The sequence below is a fragment of the Mauremys mutica genome, chromosome 1 (assembly GCF_020497125.1).
Source record: "Mauremys mutica isolate MM-2020 ecotype Southern chromosome 1, ASM2049712v1, whole genome shotgun sequence".
In the NCBI taxonomy this organism is placed as follows: Eukaryota; Metazoa; Chordata; order Testudines; family Geoemydidae; genus Mauremys; species Mauremys mutica.
In genome coordinates, this window is record NC_059072.1 from 242,693,727 (window position 1) to 242,715,497 (window position 21,771).

At 41.8% G+C, this 21,771-nt stretch overlaps 1 protein-coding gene across 2 annotated transcripts in view; it reads left to right on the plus strand.

Moving 5' to 3' along the window:
* OCA2 (OCA2 melanosomal transmembrane protein) overlaps nt 1–21,771 on the plus strand; it is a 313,888-nt gene that overhangs the window by 198,984 nt on the left and 93,133 nt on the right. For both annotated transcript variants that reach the window (XM_045005021.1, XM_045005030.1), the window contains exons 19-21: nt 5,438–5,497; nt 8,318–8,422; nt 17,197–17,290. In XM_045005021.1, coding sequence (XP_044860956.1) covers nt 5,438–5,497; nt 8,318–8,422; nt 17,197–17,290 — 259 coding nt within the window. The remainder of the gene's footprint in view (nt 1–5,437; nt 5,498–8,317; nt 8,423–17,196; nt 17,291–21,771) is intronic.

Genomic DNA, 21,771 nt, shown 5'->3' on the forward strand with positions numbered 1-21,771 from the left:
ATATCTGAATTTATTTATGAACAATTCATTAACAGAAAAATGGGCTAAATTTGCAGCAGATATTTGTCATGAATAAGTCAGCTAGTTCTGTTTAATACACCAAATAAGGAGTTCAGAACCTAGTAAACTCCTGAAAGATTATTGGAGGCTCTGATCATTGGAAAGGTTGCAATCAGCTTAATGGAGTTCAGCACACCACTCGTTCATCTATTGTGACCTAGTGCACCCATTCACATACACTCTCACACATGCAGTTTGCTATCCTGAAATGTGTTAGGCAGGACTGGGAATCCCTACTGAAGTCACCATAGTTTTATGGTGCTAGCATTTTATGTAAGTCACATTCTCTGATTTACTGTTTTAGCTTGAGTTTAGATGTTTTTATTTGAGCACAGTGTGGCTATAATATAATGTAGTAAACCATGTTGAAAGCAGTTTTGCCATTTACTGAAATTTTGCAGTTCCTATTGATATAATTCCCTGAACTTTTTTTTTTATAGTTTCTCTAGTCACTGGTGGGTATTGAAAGAATGGTTAACAAAACAACATTTCTTCAAGCTCTCTGGAGCTATACTGTCATTAATTCATGAAACAAACTGGGACAGATGAAATGCTCCTTGGAAAAGTGGCAACCACATTTAAACTCTTCCACTTACAAAAACTGGGGAGACAGCTCTGTTGCTGATAGCTAAATGCTGAGAAGTTTATTTTTGAAATGGGTGTTATTGGAGTGTAGGTGTGTAGGCTTGCGTGGCCGCCCCTCACTGTCAATCTCAGAGGGGGGCCACGCCTCTTCGTTGTCATGCACCTGCAAGGCAGTCTGTATAAGGGGAAATTAGCCGTCTATAGGACTCAAACCCTCACACAGGGTAGAGCAGTGAACTGTTCAGGGGCCCAGGCTCTGGGGCAGGACATGGCACCAAGTACAATCTAGGGGGCTCTGGCAAGGGGTGAGTGCCCCAGCAAGCGCAGGTCTCCTGACCTAAGGAGCGTGGAGTACTGCCAATCCAGGGGAGGAGTAGCAGGGGGGATGTTGTAGGCCTGCCCAACTCCCAGCCTAGGGCCCTAATAGTGGCAGAGTGGTCTGCCCCTGGGTCAGCGCGGATCCTGACCATAACACGCTGACCTAATCTCTGGCAGCGCTGCAAACAGACTTGGGTTGGCTGCCCCTGGGGCACTTCCTATACTCCCCCTAGGGTGTACCTTCCAAGGGTCATCGTCCATCTCCCCAGGGTACACTGCAAGCGGCAGTCCCAGCAACTCCTCACCATCCAGCGTGTCTGGACGTATGGGTAGCTTGGGGCCCTCCTCGGGACATCAGAAGTCTTCCGCAGGCTCCTGCACCCACAGTGGGGAGAACGTGTCCGTCTCCTTTCTTAGCTACCTCCCAATTGAGCTACAGGGCCCGCCTTTTATACTTTCTGTTCCTGTCCTGCCCCTCTGCTTCCGGTGTGGAGAGAGTCGCCTTCCTGGTTCTGCCCAGCAGGGGGCGGCTGGTTGCCCCTAACTGTCAATCTATGAGGGCGGCCACGCCTCTTCGCTACATGGAGGAAAAGCTCAAATATCATTAATGTTATTGCTACCCTGTACATTTTGTTAAAAATATGAAACTTTTAAAGGGACACTCAAGTAGAAACCATATTTAGATATGTTTAAAAAATTAATACAAATGTTTAATAGTTTTGAATTTTCCAGTAAAAGAGATTTTTCTTTAGATTAAGTATCAGAGGGGTAGCCGTGTTAGTCTGGATCTGTAAAAAGTGACAGAGTCCTGTGGCACCTTATAGTCTAACAGACGTATTGGAGCATAAGCTTTCACCCACAAAAGCTTATGCTCCAATATATCTGTTAGTCTATAAGGTGCCACAGGATTCTTTGTCGCTTTTCTTTAGATTAAAGATTCCTTTCTGGTGTTTGTATAGTGTATGGAGGAATTTAACTGAAAGACGTAGTAATCTGTTTTCTGGGTACTGCAACATTAAATGCAGAAGCGATTCTTCCCTCTTCCAGGGTCAGCAGTGAGGTAGCAGCCATTTTGTTTTTCATTTCAAATGCAGAACATTATATAGGAATCACTGTGCATCCTCTCCCTTCCCCTCTCTCCCTCTGTATTTATTCTCTCTTTTTCTAAAGTAAACGTAATCTAGACTAAAAGTACAATTTTTCTCTCTGTACACGTGTAATTAATGTACAGCACAGTATTGCTCTAGATATTCTAACTCATCTTTAACGCAAGGGACTTACTAGGTAGGACACTACAATTATCCTCAATTCTTTTTCAAGAGTGCCATGATATTGTGACCTTCCACCAGGGATGACACCAGAGATAGACTTAAAAACTGAAAGACAATTCCCCTGTCATTGCAGTGTCATTCTCCCTCGTACCACACAAAAACATGGACATTAGGTTTGAGCCTAACTTCCTATTTGGAATTTGAATGTTAAACCTCCTGGCTCAGAAGGAAACACTGCTGCCAGCTGAACCACACTAATATCTCTGGCTCAGCTGTGTTACAGTAGGTGCAGCACCTTTTTGTAGCCTTCCGCTCTGACAGCGCTGTGTTTGACTCCCAGTTGCTCATATTCAAAGCTATGATGAATATTCTCCATGCTCATTCAATAGGGGACTGGAGAGAGTAAAATAAAAGAGTAGAGATACTCAGGCTGAGGGTTCTGTTTACTTTGAGAGAATTGGTTGTTCTCTCAGGGTCATCTCAATTGTATGTGTACTGTGCCTCTCATATCACTGGCATGTGGTGCCTGCTCTCTTTTCCCTGTGACCTTCATGTACTCTTTTTGTTCAATAACCCACCTGAGCAGCTGGAGTTTGAGGGTGTAGTAAGAAATGTACCTGAAGAAGCTTCAGATCACTGCTCTGTTGTTGCTTAGTTTAACACAGGAAAACAATTATAAGAGGCTAGGCTCTTTGGAGCTGCCAGCAATTCTCAGAAGCTATGAAAAAGTAGGAAATTTGTATCTGTAACAGACAGGCCATCAACATTAGGTAACAAAAATTGTATTAATAGAGCAGCTAAACCTTGAGATGGGATCCTCAAAAGTGCACCCCAATCCCATTATGGACATTCTGGAGAGGGAGGTGACAAGTCAGGGGTCTGCTTCATTATGCTGACTGCTCACAGTGGCATAAGTTAGAGCAGCCCCATGACTGTTCTAAAGCATGCTGGGACCAGGCCAGTGCAGAATCAGGGGCCCATAACTTACTCTTCAATGCTCGCCCTCCTCTTCTGTGCTGAGCAGAGCTAAGAGGTGAGAACTGAGCTTAGGGTCTGGGAAAAAGGGAAGAGTTTGGGGAAAGTTGAAGATAGGAGTTGGCCCCTAATAAAAAACTGGAAATGAAACATTCAGTGTGATGACCTGAGCATCCCTAACTGAGATCTAGGCAGTAGAGAATGAAGTTTAGAACACTGATTTTATTTGTTTTTAGTTATTAGTATTCTTACTTGGTGGGGTCCAAATTTCTGCACCTCTGCCATAGAATATGTGGTTCAATAGTCTGGTCTGGACTGATGGAGTAAATAAAGAACAATTTTTTTCTTTAACATTTACATTCAGATCTAGGGTATAATGTGACCACTTTGTGCTGTGATGCCAGCAGAATCTTGATCCAGAGCTGGTGGATAAATAGTCAGAGGATAACTATAATGCAAGAGAGATGGGATTCCTCTGCTGCCATAGAACCAGTGTAGAAGTTCCCACACCACCCTCCCTACACCAATATAGTGGTATGGGCAGGGCATCCCTATGCTGCATCTGTGATAAATGAAAGGAGGAGGATAGCTCTCTTTTATGGACACCCAGCCAGCCAGTTAGCTATAAATCCCTTTTGGTATTGATCTCTACTTGCTTTACCTGTAATAGGGTTAAAAAGTCTCCCTGCATAGGTAAAAGGAAGGGAATGGGCACCTGACCAAAAGGGCCAATGGGAAGGTTAGAACTTATTAAAATGGGGGGGGGAACCCCTTCCCCTTTGTTTGACTGTGTTGTTCTATGGAGAGAGGGGGACAGAGCAGCGATGCTATAAAAACCTTTGGGCCAGGTATGAAAAAATCATACCTAGAAACTACTCATTTAAAACCCCAGATATGTAAGTAGATCAGGAAATGTCTAGGAAGGCACAATTAGGTTTATCTCTGTTTACTTCTTTATGGCTTATGGACTCCTCTGGTCTAACCTCAGGTGTTTTTGTTTTGCTTGTAACCTTTAAGCTGGACCTCAAGAGAGCTATCTTGATGTAATTGTTTTTTTAAAATCTAGCAAAAAGGCTAAGTTCCAAATATATTTTCTTTCTTTTTTTTTTAAATAAAATTTACCTTTTTTTAAGAACAGGATTGAGTTTTTGTGTCCTAAGAAGTTTGTGCATATGTTGTTTGTTTTGCTGGTGGCAGCAGCTGATTTCCTTTGTTTTCTTTCTTAGCTCTTCCCCGGGGAGGGGAGGGGAGTGAAAGGGCTTGAGGGTACCCCACAGAAAGGAATTCCCAAGTGCGCCTTCCTGGGTTATCAAAGCAGTTTTTGCACTTTGGTGGTGGCAGCATCTACCCATCCAAGGTCAGAAAAAAGCTGTAACCTTGGGAGTTTAATACAAGCCTGGAGTGGGCAGTATTAATTTTTAGAATCCTTATGGGCCCCCACCTTCTGCACTCGAAGTGCTAGAGTGGGAAATCAACCTTGACTGCATCAATACTTGGATGTGGTTTCATCTCTTGAAACTGTTAGCAGCCAGTGTAAATTAGAGCAGCCCTTCATGCAACAGTCCTTGGACTGGAAAAATGCAAAGGTGAACTTCATGTAACTTTGCATCTCCATATGCTACCTCCCTGACTTGCACTATGTGTTTCTTGGCAGTAGCTGAGAATGTGATTGGTTTTTGGGTTCTGAGTCCAGCTATTTTACAGAAATTCTTTCTTTTTCATTTTTCTTTTTCTTTTTTTTCTTTCTTTCCCCTCTTTTCTTTCTTTGCTGGAAATAAGCCACAAACTTCAGCCCCTGACCTGAACTGTCCAAAGTTTGAAATATTTGTTCTAGGTTCTTGGTTCATATCTATCTAGGGTTTCTTTAGGTTTAAAATAATTTGCACTCAAGTATTCAAACAAAATGCATCCACTACAGAAGAAGGGAAACTTTAAACCCAGAGTGGTGCTGTTAATGGAGATGAGATGTCTGTGCCGTACATTCCCTTTAGAGAATCTGGCTGACATTTCAAATGCAACAAAATTCCACAAATAATGTGGCTCTGTTGACATTTCTACTGTTCTTGGTAGCTTGCCCAGCTGTAATGTGTACCTTACATAGGGTGAATATTGACACATTTTTGAGAGAAAATACCTGTGTTGGCTTTGTTTTAATTAACTTAAAAATATTTGTTTCTGCTGCATATTTGCTCACATACTATTGGTTGATCTAAATTTCTCTCTTTTAGGCTTTGGCTCATCTTCATTTAATAGATTATATAGGAGAACAGACAGCTTTGTTAATAAAGGTACATTTCAATGTTTACAGTTATTTCATTCCCAAGATAGAGAAATATTTGTATTGCTTTAATAAATATACTGACTAATCATTGCAGATTGAATGATATGTGAAGGGTTGTATTCCTGCATCAGATGTGCAATGGGTGCATTTCACCCTTCAGTGTGAATGATCTTCAACATACATCATATAGAAAGGAGAGCAGTAGAACAGAGACCCTGGACTTCAGAAAAGCAGACTTTGACTCCCTCAGGGAACTGATGGGCAAGGTCCCCTGGGAGAATAACATGACGGGGAAAGGAGTCGAGGAAAGCTGGCTGTATTTTAAAGAAACCGTATTGAGGTTGCAGGAACAAACCATCCCGATGTGTAGGAAGAAAAGTAAATATGGCAGGCGACCAGCTTGGCTCAACAGTGAAATCCTTGCTCGTCTTAAACACAAAAAAACCAGCTTATAAGAAGTAGAAGACTGGACAAATAACCAGGGAGGAGTATAAAAGTATTGCTCAGGCATGCAGGAGTGAAATTAGGAAGGCCAAATCACACTTGGAGTTGCAGCTAGCCGGAGATGTTAGGAGTAACAAGAAGGTTTTCTTCAGGTATGTTAGCAACAAGAAGAAAGTCAAGGAAACTGTGGGCCCCTTGCTGAATGAGGGAGGGAACCTAGTGACAGAGGATGTGGAGAAAGCTAGCATACTCAATGCTTTTTTTGCCTCTGTCTTCACAGACAAGGTCAGCTCCCAGACAGCTGCACTCGGCAGCACGGTATGGGGAGGAGGTGACCAGCTCTCTGTGGGGAAAGAAGTAGTTCGGGACTATTTAGAAAAGCTGGACGAGCACAAGTCCATGGGGCCGGATGCGCTGCATCCGAGGGTGCTAAAGGAGTTGGCCGATGAGATTGCAGAGCCCATTGGCCATTATCTTTGAAAAATCATGCCGATCGGGGGAGGTCCCGGATGACTGGAAAAAGGCTAATGTAGTGCCCATCTTTAAAAAAGGGAAGAAGGAAGATCCAGGGAACTACAGGCCAGTCAGTCTCACCTCAGTCCCTGGAAAAATCATGGAACAGGTCCTCAAGGAATCAATTCTGAACCACTTAAAGGAGGGGAAAGTGATCAGGAACAGTCAGCATGGATTCACCAAGGGCAAGTCATGCCTGACTAATCTAATTGCCTTCTATGATGAGATAACCGGCTCTGTGGATGAGGGGAAAGCAGTGGATGTGCTATTTCTGGATTTTAGCAAAGCTTTTGATACAGTCTCCCACAGTATTCTTGCCAGCAAGTTAAATAAGTATGGGCTGGATGAATGGACAGTAAGTAAGGTGGATAGAAAACTGGCTAGATGGTCGGGCTCAACAGGTAGTGATCAATGGTTCCATGTCTAATTGGCAGCCGGTATCAAGTGGAGTGCCCCAAGGGTTGGTGCTGGGGCCAGTTTTATTCAATATCTTCATTAACGATCTAGAGGATGGTGTGGACTGCACCCTTAGCAAGTTTGCAGATGACACTAAACTGGGAGGAGTGGTTGATACGCTGGAGGGAAGGGATAGGATACAGAGGGACCTAGACAAATTAGAGGATTGGGCCAAAAGAAATATGATGACGTTCAACAAGGACAAGTGCAGAGTCCTGCACTTAGGACCGAAGAATCTCATGCACTGCTACAGACTAGGGACCGAATGGCTGGGCAGCAGTTCTGCAGAAAAGGACCTAGGGGTTATGGTGGATGAAAAGCTGAATATGAGTCAACAGTGTGCCCTTGTTGCCAAGAAGGCTAATGGCATTTTGGGTTGTATAAGTAGGGGCATTTCCAGCAGATCGAGGGATGTGATCATTCCCCTCTACTCAGCACTGGTAAGGCCTCATTTGGAGTACTGTGTCCAGTTTTGGGCCCCACACTACAAGAAGGATGTGGATAAATTGGAGAGAGTCCAGCGGAGGGCAACAAAAATGATTAGGGGGCTGGAGCACATGACTTACGAGGAGAGGCTGAGGGAACTGGGATTGTTTAGTCTGCAGAAGAGAAGAATGAGGGGGGATTTGATAGCTGCTTTCAACTACCTGAAAGGGGGTTCCAAAGAGGATGGATCTAGACTGTTCTCAGTGGTAGAAGATGACAGAACAAGGAGTAATGGTCTCAAGTTGCAGAGGGGGAGGTTTAGGTTGGATATTAGGAAAAACTTTTTCACTAGTAGGGTGGTGAAGAACTGGAATGGGTTACCTAGGGAGGTGGTGGAATCTCCTTCCTTAGAGGTTTTTAAGGTCAGGCTTGACAAAGCCCTGGCTGGGATGATTTAGTTGGGTTTGGTCCTGCTTTGAGCAGGGGGTTGGACTAGATGACCTCCTGAGGTCCCTTCCAACCCTGAGATTCTATGATTCTATGATCATGTATCCCTCTCCAAAGCCAGAATATATGATCTTATCTGAATAGTATGTATTTTCTGTAGTTTTAATTCACTAATAAAAAAGGTGGGGGAGATAATGTACAAAGGGAAAAAAGCTGTATAATTGTAGCTGCACAGGACATTTCTTGTATGAAACATAAACATGATTGTTAGAAATATCACTTGCTGCATGCCTCCTTTCCCACGTTTCTGTTGACTCAGTAGACTTATTGTGTGAATAAATCCTTCGGTTATTTCTTTTAAAAATTATTTTATATTCATGTCACCTTTTAAAAAATGAGTGTGTTGATGATTTAGTGAAGAATCTGTACAATTATGCCATTAGTAGCATGCAGAAATATCAAGTTATTGCTAGAGCTGAAAAAAAATGTCAGTTAGCTTTCAGTTTAAATGGAGTTGTAACTTCATTTTTTTTAATACCAGGTGGTTCCCGAGGATCAACGCCTAGCAGTTGCTATCATTTTAGTACTCTGGGTCTCTGCTCTGGCATCCTCCCTAATTGACAACATTCCATTCACAGCTACAATGGTATGTCTCTCTTCAGCAGTTACATTTCTTCTTTCCATTATGTGCAGTGAGCCCAACTATTTGATAACAAGTTTGCTTTGTGAGACCTTAACTGTGTTACAATTGCCCCCACCTCTTAGAGGCAGTGAATATTATTACTGGGCTTATTCATCCCATTTAGGCATCTCAGTGGCAATTTGCACATGCAAATATCAGATTTACAAATGCCATGATGATGATGAAGTATGAAATTAAGTGCATCATTGTACTTGCATTTTTGCACTGGCCCTGGGCTTCTGGCCTTTTAAGCATCCGGCACTCAAATCTTATTATTTTTGCATTAAATCCATAGTGGCACTTCATAGTAATTCATAATGACAACGAATAGTCATTGGGTCAAGGAAAGAGTGAGAACTACTCTATAAAAACCGGTGCTTAGGGCACTAACCTAGAATTTGGGAGACCCAAGATCAAGTCCCTGCTCCAATGCCTATTTACTCATTTATATAAAAAGGGAACAGCTTCAACAGGAAAGAATCAGAGAGGCCCAACCCACTGGAGGAGGCAGTCTGCATTTGAAACCTTTAGCTCTGTAGTAAGGGCATTCTCCTGCAATGTGGGAAACTGAAGTTCATATCCCATCTCTGTAATAGGCAGAGAGGGGAATTGAAGTTGGGTCTCCCACGTGCCAGTTGAGTGCTCTAACCATTGGGGTTAATCTAGTTTGAGCTAAATAGGAACAAAGAACTGGAGCCACACAAGAACAAGACAAAAAATGGATTAAGAGAATCTAGGGAATCTCTCCATTGCTTAACAAATATGATTAATTCTAAATACAAAGGTCGGTGGTCGAGCTGAAAACAAGAGGAGGAGGCTGGAATTTGGCTGACAGATTGTAATCCTAAAACTCTTTTGTTCACTTCAAGTTTAAAATTGAAGATCCAGATTTCTACCCCAAATCAACATTTAAAAGAAGATGATGTCAGAGTTCATTTAATCAAAATGGTGGAAGTAAAATCGGACAGTTGAAGTCAGCATTTTGTCAATGTTTTAGAAACATACATTTCTGTCCATCCAGCTCAGCAATAAAGTGTGTTTTCAACACACTTCAATAAGTTTGGTCTAAATTTTGTAATAATTGTGTTATAAGAAAAAGAGCAACAACAAGAAAACTCCACAAAAAGTTGGTTCAGTGGTTTTCAAACTGGAGTACATGAGCTCTCAACAAGGGGGTATATAAGAAAAATCCTGTAATGGGATATTTTATTTAGTGAAATTTAGCAATCTAATCATAGGTATATTATGACCCTATCTCAGATGGCAGTACACAGTAAACTACATTATTTGGAAAGGGTTATGTGGCCTAAAAAAATTGAAAACCACTGTATCTGTATCTAAGGGCAGATACAAAAGAGTAAGGCCTACTAGTTCAGAGAGTGGATACTCAATTATTGTATCTCTTGTGTTTTATGTACAGAACTGTAATCTCTTCATGCTGGGCAATATGTCTGGCTGTTTATGCTTGCAGAATGTATGTGGTGAATCACAAAGTATTGTTTTGTTTCATTCCACAAAAATATTCTTGATTTTTCAGTGCCGCGTTCTCTTAGCGTGTGCATGCTGGATATACCAACAACAACCCTGCTTAAATGCTTTATTTTTTCATTTTAAATGCCTGCTGTCTTAGCACTGTTAATTCAATAGCCAGGGAGTTTTCTCCTAAAAATGTTAGGTGATATAATGGTAATAAAAATCATGTTCCTTATTTTAATTGATTTGTTTTATAAGCTGCATATGTTGAGCCATCTGTTTATATATTTTTCTTTTATTAACAGGGACTAAAAATGTAGCCATAATAAATCCTAGTTTTAGTTGACTTTTACTACTATTTTCTCAATATACTGTAATAAATAATTTCTATTAACCACGTTCCTGGCAAGGTGACTGAAATTTGACAATTCATTGTTAGAAACCAGACTGATTTTGACCTGCCACTTTTTATCTCTAAAACTGACAGGCGCTCTTCCTTTTCAATGCTGTATTTTTCACAGGTATCTAATATCCTCAATGTCACTTTTATTTTTGGATCTCCCTTTGTCTTCTACTTTACCAGAGTGTTCTGTACAATCTTCAGTAGTACGGTCCACTGGTAAAAGTGTAAGACTGGACCCTAGCAATCTACAAAGACAGACTGTCCTTAATGAGACATCAACAGTTTTGAGAACTACAGATATATTTTCCCATGAATACACATTCTGAACAGTGTGTGCAGTTTTCATTCCAAACAAACACTTTCCTAGTGTGTAATTCTTAGAAAAATATGTACCAAGAATTACAATGGTATAAAATTAAGGTTTTATAAAAACCCTTGAATAAAGAAGATACCATTATCAAGTATGTGCCGGCCAGCTTGTGTGTAGCCTTATGCAAGTGCACAGGAAAGATGTGACATGGTACCTTCCACCCTCCCTTCTGTCCCTATGCTGGCATTGGGCACAGACCTGTGGGGTAGCTGAAGCCACTCTTCCTGGATAGTGCTGGAAGTGTTTCTAGCGTCAGCAGTGGGAAGAGAGAGAGGGACTCTATCACTACCTATCAGAACTGGGCCAGCTGAGAGAGGAATGCCCATCACTTCCTTTCAAAGGGTGATTGAACTGCTGTTGCTGCAGCAACATGAGCTACCTTGAGTAGAAAAAGGAATTCTGAGTGAGCTGCCGCACAATTCTTCCTCACTGCCTTCCCCCCAATATTCTCCATGGCTTAACAGCCATAATGTAATGCATTCTCTATATTTGTGTTTCAAGGAGGGCTTTCCCCATCACACCCTAGCTTTTCCTTTTTGCTTGATCTCGCAGTGTGATCAACATCCTACATGTGACTGGTTTTTTTCATAAAAATGAATTATGTACCAATCATCATTCTGTTTTTCACTGTGAGATCAAATTGAAGATTGTATCTGTTAAGGACAGATCAAGCTCCTGCTTAAATTATCTTTGGTAATGAGGAAACTTGATAAGAAAATTGTATGAAAAAATGTTGCCAAATTTTTAAAATATGCCCTGTTTTGAGTATGCCCACTTTGTGATATTTTTGTTTACAAATGATGTAAAACGAAGGACGATCAAGGAAATGGAGGGCCTATTTTGCTCAAGGAGACTAAGAGAGGTTGGTTTGTTTAGCCTAGCAAAACAAAGGCTGAGTGGGGGCATGATTGCTTTCTATAAATACATCAAGGGGGTATGAAAAGCTATTTAAGTTAAAGGACAATGTTGGCACAAGAACAAATGGGAATGAACTGGCCATGAACAAATTCAGGGTAGAAATTAGAAGAAGGTTTCTAACCATCAATGGAGTGTGGTTCTGGAACAACCTCCTAATAAGAATAGTGGAGATGAATAACCTAACTAGTTGTAAAATGGAGCTTTGATAAGTTTATGAATGGGATTATATGATGGAGTTGCCTGCAACAGCATGGACTGGACTCAATGACCTGGGAGATCCCTTTCAATCCTATGTTTGAGTCACATACCAAAATCAATTTTCATATAATTTGCTGAGTGCCCTCCATTCCAATTACAGCAAGGGGGTTTGAAGCAACCCACAAAACCTGTTTAGTCAGGTTCTTTTCTAAGTATTTTCAGATATTCCAAGACCAGAAGGGACTATTGTGATAATTTAGTCAGACCTTCTGTCTAACACAGACCATACAACTTCCCCTCCAAATAATTCCTAGAATATATCTTTTAGAAAAATATCCCATCTTGAATTAAAAAGTTGTCAGTGCTGGAGACCACCACAACTCATGGTAAATTGTTCCATTGGTGAATTACTCTCACCGCTAAAAATCTATGCCTTATTTCCAGTCTGAATTTGTCTAGCTTCAACTTGCAGCCATGGGTTATACCAGTCTCTGCTAGATTGAAGAGCCCATTATCAAATATTTGTTCCCCATGTAGGGACTTACAGACTGTAATCAAGACACTCCTTAACCTTCCCTTTGTTATGCTAAATAGATTGAGCACTTTGAGTCTGTCATTATAAGGCATGTTTTCTAATCTTTTATTCATTCCTGTGGCTCTTCTCTCAGCCCTCTCTAATTTGTCAACATTCTTCTTGAATTGTGGAACTGGACTACTGTATTCCAGCAATGGTTGCACTAGTGCCAAATACGGAGGTAAAATGACCTTTCTACTTCTACTTGAGATTCCCCTGTTTATGCATCACAGGATACATTAGCTCTTTTGACCACAGCATCACACTGGGAGCTCATGTTCAGCTGATTATCCACTATGTTCCCCAAATCTTCTTCAGAGTCACTCCTTTACAGTCTTCTTTTAGTTTTGGGGACATCATCCCAGGTTTCTTTTGTGTCACAGAGCTGAGAGGAATATGAAGACATACTGAATCTTGTAGAATCATTCAGACTTCTTGGATCTGAATTTATTTCCTGAGGCAGATTCCCACTTGTTGGTATTTCCTACAGGGTTTTTTTTTTGTTTATTTACACCAATGTAACAACCCCAATATGTGTTTCACACATTTATAAAATTGACTCCACATAAATGAATACCAATATAATCATATGTTATAAAAGCAGTGAAGAATTTTTATATTTGCTTTATTTTTGTTTGTGACACATCCCGTTCACTAACCATGGCATATAATACAGTATAAATAAATACACTCTTAAATGACACTATTTTAATTAAAGGTGTCATTTATATAAAGCTGTTAGATGCCTGGATTGTTCTGTGCACATCAGTTAGTGAGGGGATTGCCTTAATATAACGTGTTTGAGGGCTCTTCTTACTTTCAGGTGCAATAATTATTTTCCACAGACATGCCGTCTGTCTCAATATCTGCAGGCAGACACTTAGCCCTGTAGCGAAAGGGCAAAGAGAAGTTGGCTTTGCTCTGCTGAACCCCATCCTTCACCGTCCCTAAATCCTTCCAACAGCACATTAAACTTTCCAGAAAAGCTAGCAAGCTCTCTAGAAATTAGTGAAGGAGAGATTTCTCCTCAATAAAAACAAGGAAAGGGGTGTGTGACGATGCGTTTCTGGCGGGACCCAACTGAGAGTGCCAAATTAGGACCAATTGCTCAAACAGGGCAGTCACAGCCCTAGGCTGGGGTTTTTCCACCTCTAAGGCAAACCAAACCAGCCAGACAAAAAGGACTTTGGTCTCACCCCACTGGCTAACCACAAGTCACATGAGCAATTTCCTTAGACACTCCAGTCTCCCAGTATCACCACCAGTGCACTCGTACTGGGGATGAATGGTTATGAAAACCAACACCCCAATAAAAGAAAACGGTTCTCTCGATCCCAAAGGACCAAGCCCCAGACCCAGGTCAATATACACATCAGATCTTACCCACAAATCATGCTGTTGCCAATCATTAAGAATCTAAAATCTAAAGGTTTATTTACAAAGGGAAAAAGGTAGAGATGAGAGGTAGAATTGGTTAAATGGAATCAATTACATACAGTAATGGCAAAGTTCTTAGTTCAGGCTTGCAGCAGTGATGGAGTAAACTGCAGGTTCAAATCAAGTCTCTGGAACATCCCCCGCTGGGATGGGTCATTCAGTCCTTTGTGCAGAGCTTCAGTTTGTAGCAAAGTCCCTCCAGAGGTAAGAAGCAGGATTGAAGACCAGATGGAGATGAAGCATCAGCCTTATATAGGCTTTTCCAGGTGTAAGAATCTCTTTGTTCTCACTGTGGAAAATCACAGCAAAATGGAGTCTGCAGTCACATGGACAAGTCTCTGCATACCTTGCTGAGTCACAAGGCGTGTCTGCCTTCTCTCCATGGGTCAATTGTGTAGCTGATGGTCCTTAATGGGCCATCAAGCAGGCTAAGCAGAGCTAACACCAGCTTGTCTGGGAGGCTTCCCCCAGAAGTACAGCACCAACTTGAAATACAGACAGCATAGAGCCAACATTCATAACTTCAACTAAAAATGATACAGACATACAGACAGCATAATTATAACCAGCAACCCATAATCTGGTCTTAGACACCTTAGATGACCCCCTTTATCTAAGACTTGGTGCCACTGCAGGACCTTGGTTGCAACCCATGTTCTATATGGTCCCAATTTATATCAATAATGTCACAGGGTGTAAGAAAGAAACATTAATCTCCTGATATAAAGTTGTTGCTCTCATATAACTACTTTGTTCGTTCTATTTATAGTCCCTCTAGAGGGTAGGAAAAAGGAGCATAAGCTTTGGCATATGGTTGACACACAAATAGAGATTGGCTTTTGCCTCTATTGAAGGGCACTATGTTTTAGCTAAAAAATTTCAAAACATTATTGAATTCCAAAGAACATGAAATAAATATGGGAAAGGTAGCAGTACTGTGTTTGTTTTAGTCAAATGCATCCTGCTTTGTAATAACCAAATCGGTTTGCTGCAGATCCCTGTAAATATATACAGCTTGGTTCAAAGGCAGTTTCATAAGTAATCCTCATCTGAAAAAAATATATATTGAAGCCTAGAATGACGCATTTCCTTCCAGCCATTTAATATTTTATGTTTCTCTTTGCAGCACTGGGTTAATTGCATCTGTAAATGAGACTGAGGTTTTAAGCATTCCGAGTGAGTTTAAAAGTGGTGCATAGCACATATAATTGTATAGATTAACATGACAAAGGACATTAAATGTTATTTAATGGGAGAAATGGAGAAGCACTGCTCTTAAACTCAAGTTCATACACTGATTTCTCTTGTGTAAAATATCATTGTTAAAAGAGGAGACATCCCATGATGAAAGGCCTGATCCAAAAGCCAATGAAGAAAATGGAAAGATTCTCATTGACTTCAGTGGTCTTTGGATCAGGCCCTATGTGACAGAGTGCTGGGCAACAGCAGTTGAGCCAGTACTCTGGTCACTGCAGCTTTAATAATGACTCCAGAGCAGACCCGATTATCAGAGCTGTGCCTAATGGGTGTGCTGAGGAGAACTAAGAGGCTACTCTGACCATTAGGCAGATGATGTAAAAGGAAGGAAGTGGAAGGGAGGGAGGTAGCAGAAAGAGAGACGGAGATTACTTTTCCCTCCTTGTCTCAGGAGCTGAGGGCTCCCTAGGCCTATAGATGTAAGGCCATATAGCGTACGAGGGTGGTGGAAAACAATATTGTAAATAAACTGCACGGGGTGTTTTACCAGAAAAAGGTCTCTCAGTTGTTTGTGGCTTTGAGAAGAGGCATGAGAGAGAGGGGCCCTGCAACACCCTCCAAGAGTTACTGCTGAAGTGCAAGATGTTTGATTTCTACATACACTACTCAGAGTCATTCGAATGAGGAAACGCTTGGATGGAACTGAAACAATGTGGTTGTGTTGTATCCAATATTAATTTGGGGGCATTAAGAATTAGTCTTTTCATGAAACTCTGTACTCTGTGTGTCAGCCGGGGTAGTTCACAAAATTTGGGGCATTCCTTGGCTCAGTAAAATATTTTGAACTGGAATTCTGGAACTTTGACTATTTTTTCTTTCAACTCCAGTCCAGTTCTTGAAAGTTCAAGTTCAAGATGCAGCATTGATTGTGGAGAGTTGCTGTTATTATCAAAGGATACGTGTGAACTACATTAAAATCCTAAATCCAGGAGAAATACTTTTCAAATATGTGGAAGAAGGTTATAGTACGTCAGACACAAAATTTGACTTATAACAGTTATTGTTTGGTGATGATTATGATTAGATTGGATTCCAAGTTCCTTTAAAAGAAAAAAATATATAAGTGACACAGCACTCCATCACTGAGACAAACATATCTATTGATAATGCATGACTTTGCAATATTTTTCTTCTCTTGCTACAAAAGCAGCCATCTGAGGGAATTAAAGGTAAACAATCCAATCCTGCTGTCTCTATTGTTCTCAGAAGGATGACACTATTGATGTTTTTGACAAACAGACTAAGTAGACTTTTAATAAGAAGAATAAGTCACAGCATTTCTAACTGAAAGAAAAATCAATTTGTCAAACAAGTAGATAACAATAAAACTGGTGGGGTAAAATATATGTTCGGGTTTCTAACAAGATATTAAATATAGTTTATACAAGATTTTAAAATGTGGATGCCCCCTTTTCATTTAAGAAAATTACAAGATTTTTGTTCTTACTTTAAATCATTGCAATGTATGTTTGTCTCTAGAAAAGATAAAAAGAATCATATACTTTCCTGGTGTGACTTGTTGTTTCTAGTAGATTTCAGTGGCCTCAACCAGCAGTGGCAACAGGTCATTAGGACCAAATGGGGCTAAAGCCCATCAATAATGCCTCAACTGGCACACTATAAATATAGGACCGGATTCTCTAGTGGGAGTGTCATAAAGAGTCTGTGATCTGGCCATGAATGCCTAGCAGAGAACTATTTTCTGGGTGTTATTGTGCTGGATCTGCATCTGTTCCTCTGCTTTCCCTCCCCAGGGGACACTTAAGGAGCCCTTAAGGAGTCAGCTCTTCTCCCGGTCTCAGATCATGTCCAGGAAATGTCTGAGCTGCTAGGCCTTAGTTCAGTCAAGCATTGCTGGGGTCTTATGTCTGAATTGTGGCATAGGCTCAGTTGGTGAAGAAGGCTCTAGCAGGGAAGGTCTTCCTACTGGGGGTCCCCGAAAGGCAAGAAGAGAATTCTATGCTTGTAAACAGACCAATGTTATATCTTGGCTCTTGGTAGCATTTTCAATTGTTTAATTAAATGGATTTTGTTGATGCTCAGTTCATGGTTAGTGTTACCAGTAATATATATGCGTGTGTTTTTGTTTATATTTTTTTCAATAACAGATTCCTGTGCTTCTCAACCTGAGTCAAGATCCTGATGTTAACCTGCCTGTGAAACCACTAATCTTTTCATTGGCCATGGGTGCGTGTCTTGGAGGTAAGGGACTGTAATAATTTCAAAATTACTGTATGTATAAACATTCCACAGAATAGCTCAAGTGCAATAAGGCTCCATAATTTTATTATAGAAAGCACACTCAGTTCATATTGACTTTGGAGGGCATTGGATCAGGCCCTTAATGAGTGTCTGCGGCATACGCTATAATAGAGTTTTTCTGATTTGTTTGCAATCTGTGTTTGAAGGCCAGATATGCATAACATAGTCTAAACGCACAGAGAAGCAGTCCAGATGGTGCTTAAAGGGTTCAGATCCTTTGTGAGGAAAAAGAAAAAGACAAATTTAGCTTTCAGATTCATAGATGCCATAGTGGCTTATTTAAAAGGACATGCAGTTACTGATCCAAAGGCCATTGAAGACATTGGGAGATTTTCCATTGACGTCAGTGGGCTTTGGCTCAAGCCCAGATCTATTCACTACCTTATTTAGCACTCCTTACTCAGACAAAACACCCATTGAAGTCAACCTGAATTGAAGTCAGTGGGAGTTGTGCCTTAGTAAGGAGAGCTGAATAGAACCTGGTGGTATTTAGCTAAAAATAAAATATCATCTTGGTGCTAACTTGGGTTCCTTGTGTTGCTGCTGTAATTAATCTTCCTCAACATAAAACAATGTGATAAATTAGATGGATTTATTTCTCTGCCAAACTTTATGATTAAAGAAGTCCCACAAGGATCTGTTGCAGGCCCAGTCGGCATTCTAATTTTTAATAGCTATATAGGATAGCCATCTGGTAGCACTTTAATTCACCTTTATGCTGGTTATTCTTTTTTATATTCTACAAATACTTCACTGTCATTGGTTATGAATGAGTTACAACAGGATCTTACCAAAGTACTGACTAGTCTGTTTTTAAGTGCAATTAAAATAGTGTGTGATTTTAGTAGAATAATAAATCTATGTTGATTTTAATTGCTGACAGTACCTGAGAATTTAATATTTAATTAATTATTTAATCAAATGTAAGAATTTAATTTATGGTACTGTGCTATGTTTCATTTTATAAATATTTGGATACTTATTTAGATGCTGCTAAAACTCATGTTGATTTTCCACAATAGAAACTTAAACCCAAACTGAGCTTCCTGTGCTATACAGGCCTTCTCTCATTTATTCAGCTAAGTGATTGCTAGTTCAAATGACCTTAATACTCAGCAAGGATTATAATGATGTAATTGACAGATTGACTTTTAAGGGTGCATTGCAGAGGTTGGACACTATATCAATCAACAATCATTTGTTACATCTTTTCATAGTCATCATTGTGACTTAGTCAGCTGATCTATCCCTCTTCATCACAGGGGTATGAAGCATCAGCATTTGTTAAAGTAAGCGCTTAGCTAGACAAAGAGTTAGTTTGCAATGAGCTGGGATGTAAATTTATAGTGCACTAGCCTGCCGTGCGCTGTCTGTGCGGACCGTTCCACCATGCACTAAAAGTTCCCTAGTACATTTTAATCTACTTTCACTTCAAACAGCAACAGGTCAGTGTGCACTAGGGAACTTTTAGTGCAGGGGTCTCAAACACAAATGACCACGAGGGCCGCATTACTGACACCTCCCCCACACTGCCCTTAGCCCCGCCCCCACTCCATCCCTTCCATGAGGCCCCACCCCTGCCCTGCCTCTTCCCATCCCTTCCCTGCCCCCATTCCAACTCCTTCCCCAAAATCCCCATCCCAACTCCACCCCCTCCCTGCCCCCAGGGGGTGCAGGAGGGGTGTGGGGTGTGGCAGGGACTCAGGGCAGGGAGTTGGGGTGTGGGGAGCAGGAGGGATGAAGGGTGCAGCAGGCGGTCAGGGCAGGGGATCGGGGTGCAGGAGAGGTGCGGCAGGGGGTTCAGGGCAGGGGGTCAGGTGCAGGGTGTGGCAGGCAGCTCAGGGAAGGGGGTTGGGGTGCAAGAGGGGTGCAGGGTGCAGCAGGGGGCTCAGGGCAGGGGGTCAGGGTTCAGGGTACGGCAGGGGTTGGGGTGTGGCAGGGGGCTCAGGGCAGTGGGTTGGGGTACAGGAGGCATGTGGCAGGGGGTCGGGGTGCAGGGTGCAGCAACGGGATCAGGGCAGGCGGTTCAGCTGCGGGAGGGGTTCAGGAGGCGGGCTATGGCCCGGTGCACACTGGGGGCCACTCTGGGTAATGGCTGGAACATGGGGGAGCAAGGGCACAGGGGTGTGTGTGTTGCTGTTGCTTCAGGCACCGCCCCCAACATCTCCCATTGGCTGGGAATGGGAAACCGTGGCCAATGGGAACTGCTGGGGGCGGTGCCTGAAGCAACATCAACACACACCCCTGCGCCTCTCCTCCCCCAGGTTCTGTCTGCTTCCCGGAGCGGCGCGGTGGTAGGGCAGGGAGCCTGCCCTGCCCCTGGGTGTCGGGCCAGAGCCGATCTAGGTAAATGCTGGGGGGGGGGGGCGCGAGGAGCTCGCGGGCCATGTGTTTGAGACCCCTGTTTTAGTGCATGATAGCAGGGTCCACAGGGACAATTAGCATGTGTCATGCTAGTGTGCTGTAGGTTTACTCCCCAGCTTGCTGCGCATCAACTGATTGTCTAGACAAACCTAAGAAGTGTCAGAATATCCTCTTATTTCCAGAATTTGCTCATGCTTGCCTCCGTGCATCTCTAAGATACTACTCTGGTTTCATTAAAGTGGTTGGCTGGAATTTTCAAAAGTGGGAGTTAGGTGGCCAAATCCCATTGGATTTAAACGGGACTCAGGTACCTAACCCCTTTGGGCTTTTTAGTCGAACTCAGCTGTCATTTCAAAAGTTTCACTTACCTTCTTGCCCATATTTGTTGTTGTATCATCATGTGCTCTTAAAGAGAGAGAATGATTCATGTATGTATGAAGTATGCAAAATTGGTAAAGGTGTAAACAGTGCTTTGGGATTTATTTAAATGAAAGGCACTATGTGAACACACGAAGTGCTTTGATACTAAGTACCTAGATGAATAGCTTGATAGAGCATTATCATTATTAGTTAGTAAACTCAGAAATGAACACTCTACAGCCCTTTGTCATTATTTGAAAATAAAGTTGAAGGTATTTCAAATGAAGTAGCTACTGTGGAAGGCTGAATGAAACATGTCAGTCAGTGGATGGATGGCCTGCAGGCCAAGGTACAGACTCTTGGTGCTCACATTGCAAAACTATCTGCTATATCTTGGAAGCCAGTGAAGGGGAACTTGGTGACAGAGCAGTGACTGGAACTTAAGAATGAAAAATGCGCAGAATACACTTGTTTAAAGTGCTTTAGCGGCCAAAAAACACTAGACCAATCTTCTCGTATGAAAAAACCAGTGATGACCTTTTTGAAATTCATTACAATGGAAGAATTTATGTGTGTTGAAATGGTGTAAAGAAATCCCACGAGGGCAACTAATCCTATTGTATTGTAACTATACAATACAATTATAATGTGATTCTCTGCTGCATTGAGCAGAGACTGGATCCTACCAGCCACCCATGCAATCAAGGAAATTAAGTACACAAGCCATTATGTAGGGGAATTTGACTAACCAGTGCAATTTGACTCACCAAACATGGATTTACAATTTGTTTGTTTGCAGTACACAGCAGCAAGACTCTGTTGATACATTGTTAGCAGGGCTTAGGGCAAATGCTGCATTCATTAGCAGGGCCTAGGGTAAAGGTTAGTGTAGGAGGGTCTGTTCACCACTAGGCCCTTTCCCTGACACTGGATAATGCCCTTGAACACTAGTACTGGGACATTTCAATTTATGCTGCTTCTTCTTTTCTGCCCCTGGTTGCTCCTCATGCAGTTATGGGTACTCTTGAGGGAAGGTAGGGATGAGGAAATACTCTCACTACTCTCTCAACTCTGCAGTGGCCGCCATGGAAGTGGGGTTTTGGGGTACAATCCAGACCAGTGAGAGGTTGTGTCACTGCTTGTCCTAGAGTGTCTTAAAGTGCTCTGCTACTGTAGCTGTCTGTATGGATGCTCCCAGCCAGCATACAAGAATTCAAGGAGTGTCTATGGTTAAGCAGCTCTGTTTCAGCAACTCTACAGCCACACTCTGGTCTTCACCAGTGGTGGTTACTACTAGCCATGTGACCCCAAAACACCCCCAACCCTGAATTTCCCCAAAACCATCTGCCCTGAAATGCCCAGCCGCTTTCTGAAATATTCAGAGGAGTAATCACGTCCGTTGCTCCTTTAAAGGGACGAAAGCACAGCGACTCATTGCCTTAATTGGAGTTAACAGCACTTATATTCAAACACAGCACTGGCTTAGTATAGATTTAAAAGTAAAACAAGTTTATCAAGAAGAGAGGTTTTAAGTGAGTTCAAGTGCAAGATGGTTACAAGCAAATAAATGTAAAGTATGCTTTCTAGTGGCCAAGATTTAACAAGCTGCAGCCTTGGTTCAAAGTAGATTTCTTACCGAACTTTCTCCTTTCCAGCCATGGCTGACTTTCTCTGTCAGGAACTTCCACAGAAGTACA